This window comes from Delphinus delphis, chromosome 4 (assembly GCF_949987515.2).
Source record: "Delphinus delphis chromosome 4, mDelDel1.2, whole genome shotgun sequence".
NCBI classification, from domain to species: domain Eukaryota; kingdom Metazoa; phylum Chordata; class Mammalia; order Artiodactyla; family Delphinidae; genus Delphinus; species Delphinus delphis.
The window spans coordinates 25,057,381-25,067,093 of record NC_082686.1 but is presented as its reverse complement, the minus strand read 5'-3'; the positions used below and the strand labels follow the sequence as shown (position 1 = coordinate 25,067,093).

Here is a 9,713-nt window from a genome sequence, read left to right as displayed (position 1 = left end):
TCCATGAATTTTCAAGTGTTATGTCCAGTGTGTGGAAATGGCCAATTGCAAATGTCTCTTTGGCATAATAAATTTAGTTCATTAGATGTAAACTCCAAACTAAAAAAAATTCTGCCGGGTCCCATAGTCCCTATAAATGTGCCCCTCACTCCCCGCTAAAATATAACTGCCTTTGGAATAAAACACTGTAATATACTTTGCTACTTTCAACATTAACTAGAGATTTCAGCCAAGGAACTGAGAGTCTCTTTTAAGTATTTTACCTACAGTCTACTGACAATTTTAAAATTCTGTGTAACATACTAAAGTAGTCAATGGATATTCAAGACATCACATACACAAAGCTTATTTGCCTACAGCAAAAATGTGTTTTTACTATAGATAGCAAATACTTTCACGGTTCATATTTCATTCAAGATCATACAGAAGCATCCTGCTTACTAAGTGAGACAACTAGGTATCATTTATTACCAAGATTTTTATTGGCTTGGATTGAGATGCAACTGACAGACAAATAAATTTCATGTATTTAAATGTCAATGTGAAGGTATTCTACAGATTTTTACCCCAGTGAAACTACCTTCAATATCAAAATAATTAATATATAATACCCATCACCTACAGAAGTTTCCATGTGCCACTAAGTAATCCTTCATTCTTGCCTACCTCCATTCCATGCCCCCCTCGACCTCCACCTATCATTGGTGAGCTTTTTGCCACTATGGATTAGTTTTAATTTTCTGTAGGTTTTTTTTTTTAAATAAATTTATTATATTTATTTATTTACTTATTTTTGGTTGTGTTGGGTCTTCATTGCTGCGCGTGGGCTTTTCTCTAGTTGTGGCGAGTGGGGGCTACTCTTCATTGCAGTTCGTGGGCTTCTCATTGCAGTGGCTTTTCTTGTGGAGCACGGTCTCTAGGCGTGAAGGCCTCAGTAGTTGTGGCTCACGGGCTCTAGAGTGCAGGCTCAGTAGTTGTGGCACATGGGCTTAGTTTCTCTGCAGCATGTGGGATCTTCATGGACCAGGGCTCGAACCCGTGTCCCCTGCATTGGCAGGCAGATTCTTAACCACTGTGCCACAGAGAAGTCCCTAATTTTCTATAGTTTTTATACAAAAGTAACCAAACAGTATATACTCTTTTTTTTGTCTGGCTTCTTTCACTCAGTATAATTATTTGAGATACATTCATGTTGTAGTATGTTATAATAATTCTTGTTTTTATGTGTAGTATTTCCTTGCATGATTGTATTACAATATGTTTATCTATTCACTTGTTGATAGAAAGTTTAATTGTTTCCATTTTGGGCTATTATAAATGATGGGGTTATGAACATCCGTGTACAAGTCTTTGTACAGCATACGCTTTCATTTCTGTCAGGTAAATGCTGAGGAGTGGAATGGCTGCACTATATGCACTGCATGCACTCAGCTTCCAGAGACCATCCACACTGACAGTGCATGTGTATCAACACAGCTGTGCTATTTACACAGTGTCTCTTCAATCTGTTAGGGAAATCAAAGACCCCAACATTGTCTCTCTGGCTATTTTACTGGTGCTTTCTAAAAACTTCATAAAGTACTTTTTGACTCTACAGGACTGTGTACAAGTTTATAGTATACAATCCTATTTGTTGCTGCTCTGCTCTGTAGAATGTTAGAAGTGAAAACAAAAAAATATGTATCTACACGTGGTGGTTATTTGTGGGAGAGCAACATACGGTTTCTTTTTTTTTTTTTTTTTTGCTTCCAACTGTGTTAGTCTTTTTTTGTTCTTTTGGTAATCTCTTCCAGGGTTAACTAGTTCCATTTGTAGGTGATGAAATGTGTAAGAAATCTACTTCAAATGCTGGCACTGCTATGAGCATGGTCTTTCCCTTTACTTCAACTCAATTACTTTTGATTCTTGTTTATATTCCAAGTGCCAGAAGTGGTTTTCACTGTAGAAGTTATCTGAAGATGGTCTTATGCTTTTCAGTAGTGGTCTACAACCAGGCTCTAGCTTCTCCAGGAAGGCTACACAGGATGGATTTAGATTTTACATATTAAACTAAGAGTCATTCTCTCAAATGAGTTTAAATGCATTTTATTTTTAGACAACCTACGTGACATACCTTTTTTCACAAAAACAATGTTTCCACTCCAAATAAATCAACTGTTAAAATAAATGAAGAGCTCAAGATGACATCAGTCTCATTTGTCTAAGTCCTGGTGTTATGCTGATGAAAAGCTGCAGCCAGCCAGTTATCACGACAGGTGCTAGATCCAAAGGAACAGCCAAATTTGTTAACATTTTTCCATTTCTAAACCACCCTTAAAGAAAATCATATATGGGCTCACACCATGCTCACGGTAGTCTAGCAGAACAACCATGCCATCTGGATTCATGTTTTCACCAATAAGAGGCTGACAGTTGTTGAAATTAGCAAGTATGTGCTTGATTTGTTCTGCAGCCCCTGTCATAAAACATTTTACTCTTTCTGGTCTCTGTTCTTCAAGTTTCCCTTTGATTGACTTCATGTAATCTTTGATGTACTTCTTGTAAGCTTCTTTTGTGTAACTGGTTTCCTGCAAGTGATAGTTCATGACAATGTCGACATCAGTGATTTCTGTGCTTTCTGTACCTTCCTCCTCAGGCCCTTCAGCAGAGGAGGCATTTCCACCAGTGAGCGAGTCATCAATGTTACACTCTGTCCTACTGACCATCTTCCCCTCCACCTCCAGACACAGCCCTTTGGTGACCTGCCTGATCTTGTAGATGTCGGAGAACACCTCAGCATGGTTGATGAGGTCCCGGTAGATGGAGCTGCTGGGAACTCAGAGCAAGCGCTGTGTAGTCAGAGCGGTGCTGGTCCTGGGGCAGGGGGTGGGGGTGGGAGTCGAGGGAAAGGATGGAAAAGTAACCTGCAGTTTCTTTAACAGGTCAAGGATTATATACCACTTGAAAAGGCAAACTCATGAAAACAATCAATCTGGAAAAATAGCTGTCACTATACATTTAAGGAAATTCTTTATAAGTACATAAATTTGAAGTAGTATATCTGTATATGAATTAGCATAAAATTGAAGTTGTTTTGTTTACAATAAGGGTAGAAAAATGCAGTGATACTTATTTAGAAAATCAACTCAAAACATTTTTATCTAATAGTAGCCTAGCTGTTTTCTGGTTTTGTTTCCTATAGTTGAAGAAAATGTCATATTGAATATTTGTGATTTTTTTATATAATTCTGATGACACACAATGAATAGTTTGTCTTTTCCAAGAGGCAGAATTCCCCAAACGCACTGGTTACCTGTTTGTACAATTGTGAGATGTTTATTTATTTGTTTCATACAAAATGGGATTTCTGGCTCATATTAAATTCCAAATCATCTTCCACTTGCATACAACTTAGCATGATCTTAGCATGCTCCCAAAACAATCTGCACTCCATGCAATCACTCAAAGTGAGCACTTGTGTTTATTCTCCTATTCAATTCTAGCTTTCCGTGCTGTTCGGATGTCCTTACCTTGGTCCAGTTTTGAATGAGGCAGACTTGTGTTAGCTGGAGGCATATCTAGGGTTACTATGAATTGCAAATTAATTAATAGATTTTTGAATTGCCATTTTTGGCCCAAAGATGCCAAGAAATCTGCATTTAGAGAATATATATTTGGGCGAGACTGAAAATATAATTAAGTTATTAAGACAGTGATCACCATGTCTGAGACTGAATATTTTTGATAGGTGGTGGATGAGCTGCCGCTGAAAAAATGTGCTTCCAGAAGAAAATGGTGAGATTGAGACTATTACCCAGAAAGATATTTTTTCAGGATGACAGATACATTTTTTTAGCTTCCTCAATGGAAGCTATATGGGAATTAGGGCATCAGCTTGGATCTATGACTCTGAGAGATCAGATGTTTCAGGAATAAAGTAAAATTAAAAAAATAAATAAATAAAGTGCTGCACTTCTTACTAATTGATCTGTGGATATAATTAAAAGAGGTTGCTCCAATTATTGAAAGCGTTATTAGACCCTTTCTGCCATAAATAAGTTAGATGTTGTTGTGAGTACTTGTAAAGAAGGTGCATCATCATATATGAGCAGTTTGGGGGACATTCATTAATTATTTCTTCAATGAAAGGTAGTTGAGACAGATACTGTGTATACTAACTTGTAGCAATACAAATTGAACAAGCTATAGCCATGGAGATTGTAAAAGGATATTGACAATCATAATAAAAAAATTATATCTATGAAAAACAAGATTACTTCACAGTATAGAGAGATTTTGCTTGTTCATGAGGTTGATATTAGGGTATGGGGTCTCAGAGATTTCCAATGTCCATCTGTACTTTCAAGACAACTATTGAGTGTGAGAAAACAGAGCTAGAGGAGAGTCTGTTCTTAATGTGGGCTAATCCCCTAATTAGTTACAAAATCATTTACTTAATCATTATCAAGTAATAATTTACTGATTTGTCAAAGAATTTTTAAATCATGTTATTAATATATTTTCTTTTCCCCATCATTTAAAATTTACCATTCTCCTCCAAGGTAATTATTTCATGTATAGTTTTCTAACAAGGGATTTTGATCTTAGAACTATGAGTCAAGCCTTATCTCTGTGGGAATAGAAGCTAGATGATCCAAGATGCTACTTGAATCTTTTTGGTATCCTTTTTCCTTAGGTAAGGTGTTACCTGGAACAATGATGATAAAAATGTTGAGGTTTTACCTTAGGGCGAGTGTGACAGTGTGATCCTCAGAGGTACGATTTAGTACTCTGATCTTGTCAATTGCTGCACCCCTCGAATTTGACTGTTTCCTCTACTCATGGGATAGCATTTCCCATTCATAGGTCAGTCAGTGTTATAAACTATTCCAAGCTTTTCCATTCAGCAAGCTAACAATAAGTATGGTTTGGCATGATTGGACATAGCAAAAATGAAATCCTAGAATCTGTTTTAAAAGGCAGAAGTCTAAGACTAGTTGTCAAGCTCTAAGATTCCAGAAGCAGTGTCATAACAGCAATTGCTTTTGATAATACAATTTTCCCTCCAGAGTAACTGAAAGTACTTTAAGTAACATAGGAAAAAATGTTCTAGAACAAAGCCAAATTGAAAGCATAAAAGTTAACCAGGGGTCATAGACACCAGCAGAGAACTGAGTACAGAACATTTTTTTTTTTTTTTAATCTACAGAAAGTTCTGCTTACTGCTCAATGCACAAAGTTTGATAGAAAGTTGAAGTGTACTTTTGTTTTAGGGGCATCTTAAAAGCACATAGTATCCTGTAATGTCCTCCCAACTTTTGTTTCTAAACGTACATAAATGTGTCATTTTGGAAAAAAATAGATACCTTACTTAATATAGGGTATTTCTTTGCCATTTTATTTAAAATAATGCAAAAGTCTTTGAACTGAAATTGCTAGTTTTATTCAACATTTTTACTCCCAGGTGTACTGTATTTCAAATGGGTTTTTCTTCTTGTTGATAAGTGTCCTGGCTTTTAGTTTGAAAATTGAAATAGTGGGAAAGGTAGTCAATCAAAACGTACTTCTGTGCATTCAAATGAACCTTTTGGAAAAATGAACAAGACTGAAATCTTTAAAAGGCCCTACTTCGTTTACTAAGCGCAGGAGTGATTAATCTTTTCACGCTTATGTTGGCAGCAGCCATAAAATGCATGCAATTAAAGTCTGTAATACCATAGTTCTATGGCATATACTGGGAAGTTGTCCAAGAGATGATAGGATAAGATAAACTGGCACAGTGTTCTGCAAATAAGAGTCCCTAATAAGTGTGTTCAGCACAATACAATTTGGACATATTCAATGGTTTAGTTAAATGTTTGTAATAACTGTTTTTCTGCCCTGGGATTGTGTTAATTTCTAGAATAATGAGACACAATACTTCTTTTAAATGGACTTACTGATTCCAAATTTAAATTAATAAACATCTTAATTGAGTTATTTTTTTATTTTTTCACACATATATGTATATATAATTTTGCATTGAAAAATAAACATGCATTTTAAAAGGTTACAGAAAACATAACTAATATTTATAAAGTGTTCACTCATTTAACCACTGCTGAGGTCAAGACATAACATTCTCAGTGTTCCAGAAATCCATTTACATGCCCCTTCCCTATCACGACCTTCCTCTTCCTCCAAGATGATCAGTAACTTGTTAAACACAGTTTTAAATTTGGAGAACTGTGATGATTAAGACACTATCAGTAAGTGACAATATTTTTGCTGTTTTGTATAACAAGAAGGGCTATTATGTAACATTTTAAGTTAAAAATTATTTGAAATTGCATATGAAATAAAGTTTCTTATTTGGATGGTTACAGACACTTTTTCTTTTCTATCTATCCATTAAGTAATTTTTACAAAAACAACTAGTTGTTGCCCAATATGTATCCTGCTTTTATAGAATAATAGGATCCCCATATACCTGGCTTCCCTGAATATACTGTACTTCCCAGGCTCCCTCACTTCTGTCTGTGACCCTGTAATTAATTTCTGGCCAATGCAACACAAACAAACATTGTGCAACAGATTTTTATGAAGGAGAAATTCTTCTTTTTTCATGTCTGTTTCCCTGAAAGCTGGGATGCTATCATGGTGATTAGCATTAGAGCAGTCAGTTTGGACCACAAGTTGAAAGCTAGAGATTGAAGATGGCTGAGTAACAGCATGGATTGTGTCAATGATGCTTGTGAAACTGCCATCGGAGCCCTATACTACCAAGTTTGTGAAAAGGAGAAACAATATTTATAACATTTGTAAGTCATTCTGTAACTGAGAGTTGAACTTAAAGCTAATGCAGTAACCAACACCTTTAAAACTGTATCATAATAAAGATGTATTGGCATTACTTTCTAAGTGGCATTTTCTACAGGGCAAGTACATTTCTTTATAATAAATATATGCATTGGAAATGTTACATTAATGATACAAAGTGAATTACCACATGTATTCTTGAAAATTATTTTTAACTCAATTTATTTTAACTAACAAAATTAGTTATAATTGAGGAAGGATAAAATACAATAATATATAAAAGATGCTTCTTTGGCATTTAGAGTAAACTATTTTCCTAAGTCAGACAAAACTGTCATAGTTGTCAGCCTTGCAAGCATGGCTTTAAAATCCTAGATTGTAACTTAACACAAAAGATAGGAAGTATGAAAGCATTTATGGCACTGATAATGGAATAGAAAGACTGGCATAATGAAGAATGAACAGAAGGTATAAGTGCCCCAAGGCATTTAGTAACATTGTCAGTGCCAGAACAGGTGTTTTCAGGAATATGCCACAAGAATAATTCAATGCCCCTGGATATTATCTCCTTTTGTAGCTTCAATTTATATTGGAATAGTTCTCTTTTTAGTTCTTTTTTCATATTTGAATTTCCATATTGAAATAATTTAATATGTACACAAAAGACTGTATACAAAGTAGAAACAGCACAAAGAATTCCCAAATGCACTTCATAATGCTTCTCAAATGTTAACAACTTTCGTAATCACAGCATGGTGATAAAAACTGGGACATTAACATTGACATGAAAATATTCTTAACTCTACCAACCTTATTCAAAGACTAACATTCACCCCAACAATGTGCTTTTTGTAGAGCAATATTCAACCCAGTCTCATGCGTCCCATTCAATCATTTCTTCTTAGTCTCCTTTGATCTAAAACAGTTTCTCACTCCTTTTTATTTTATGGTATTGAAGATTTGAAGACTTTTGACAAGGTATTTTATAGACTATTTCTCAGTGTCTGGTGTTTGTTCATAATTAAATTTAAGTTATGCATTTTTAACAAGAATACCACAAAAGGAATGCCATGACTTTCCTGGTGTTTTATATCAAGAAGTACACAATAATAATATATTTTCTTACTGATGGTGTTAACATTGATCACTTGGTTAGGTGCTGTCTACGATATGAGAAACTTATGTTTTAATTTCTATCCCCAAAAATGTTTAAGCTGGTTCATCTCTATCTTTTTTCCTCCATAAATTATTTAAAATAAGATGGTTAACTACTGAACATCAAGGTAAATTAACAGAGACTGGATTTTCCTGGCAAATCTAGCAAACAGATAATGGAACCAAATATACAAAACATTCTTATTTTTCATAAATGTGATAATAGTGCAGCACGGTGGTTACCAAGAGAATGGATACAAATGAGGTAAGTCTTATGATTGCACCAGCTCTATACATGGAAGAATTGTCAAGTTACTGTGAAACAATGGAGAAAACATTTTACTGTCTAGAGACAATTTCCAGGTAAGAGTAGAAGTTTGGAAAAACTAAACAGAGCCCAGTCAGCTTACTGAAATAAGAGACAGAAACCTGAGTTTGAAAAGGTGAAGAAGGCTCATGTTGCGGGGTGTCATACAAAAAAGGAGAGACTTTCACAGGGAGATGGCTGTGGAGACCTGCAGAATGGTTCTTTCTTAAACTGTTGATACTGATCCACATGTCCATGAGAGAAAACAACCTGAGTTTCTGGAAAAATCTTCCAGGTAAAGGCAGACAAAAAGAAAAAACAAAAACAAATGGAGCTTCAGGAGTCTGGAAATTATTTGTGTTCCCACTGATCAGAATAGGAAGATTTCATGATTAACAAAAAATTGGACAGAATCCTCAGAATGGCATTACCTTACAAATGGGGCTAGATTAGTTCTGGACTCTTGGCTGCTCTAGACCCACCCTAAAAACACTTAAAGCAAGCTTTAGAAGGATACAGCTGACTACAAGTAACTTAATGTATGTTACAACAAATCAGCATGAAAGGCTAGCAAAAATATAAAAATTAAGAACATAAATACACAATGCCCACCCAAAAAGAAATTATAAGGCAAGCAAAAAAGCAGGAAAATATAACTCCAAACCAGGAGAAAAATCAATCTATAGAATAAACTGAGAAGTGACAAAGGTAATGGAAGTAGTGGACAATAGAAGTTAAAAGAGCTGTTATGAATGCTTCATATGATTGATAAGAAGGAAAAAAATGTGAATGTTGAGGACAGAAACACAACACTTGATAACAGTATTAGCATATTAGGATGTTCATAAGATCAGCAAACTGGAAGACATAACAACAGAAACTTCCAAAATGAAGTGCAGAGAGGACAAAACCTGAAGAAAATAAGAGCTGGATTAACTGATAGCAAGTGGTTTAACATATAAGTAATTGGACACAAAGAAAGAGAGGAGAAAGGTACTAGAAGATATAATGATTGAAAATTATTAAATTTAATGAAAAATATAAATTTGCTTGTCAAAGAATCTCAATGAACACCAAGTAAAGTAAATCTAAAGAAAACCACACCATGAAAAGTAGTGATAATGAGAAAATCTTAAAGCTTTAAGAGAAAAAAAAGGCACAATACTTTTAAAGATGTGTTAAAGCAGACTCTTATCAGAAACAATTCAAACCAGGACAGTTGAGGAAAAAAAAAATTTTAATTGTCAACCTAGAATTTTTATCCAATGAATTATTGTTCAAAAGTGAAGGTGGAAAAAAAATACTTTATTTAGAGCAACAAAAACAAAGGAATTATTTTCAGAAGCTATACATTAGAAAGACCTAAAAATCTCTAAGTAGAAAGGGCATGATGCCAAATGGAGATTTGGGGTTACACAAATGAATGAAGAGCATCAGAAATTGTAAATGCACGGTATAAGCAATGTAATTTGTC

The 9,713-nt window shown here is 34.7% G+C and overlaps 1 protein-coding gene across 1 annotated transcript; it reads right to left on the bottom strand.

The window, feature by feature from the left end:
- Positions 1 to 2,285: 2,285 nt before the first annotated feature.
- LOC132424002 (translationally-controlled tumor protein-like) lies at positions 2,286 to 2,720 on the bottom strand. Its single transcript, XM_060009837.2, has one exon. It carries the CDS (start codon positions 2,703 to 2,705, stop codon positions 2,286 to 2,288), a length of 420 nt encoding a protein of 139 aa, XP_059865820.1. The 5' UTR covers positions 2,706 to 2,720.
- Between the last annotated feature and the right edge of the window lie 6,993 nt (positions 2,721 to 9,713).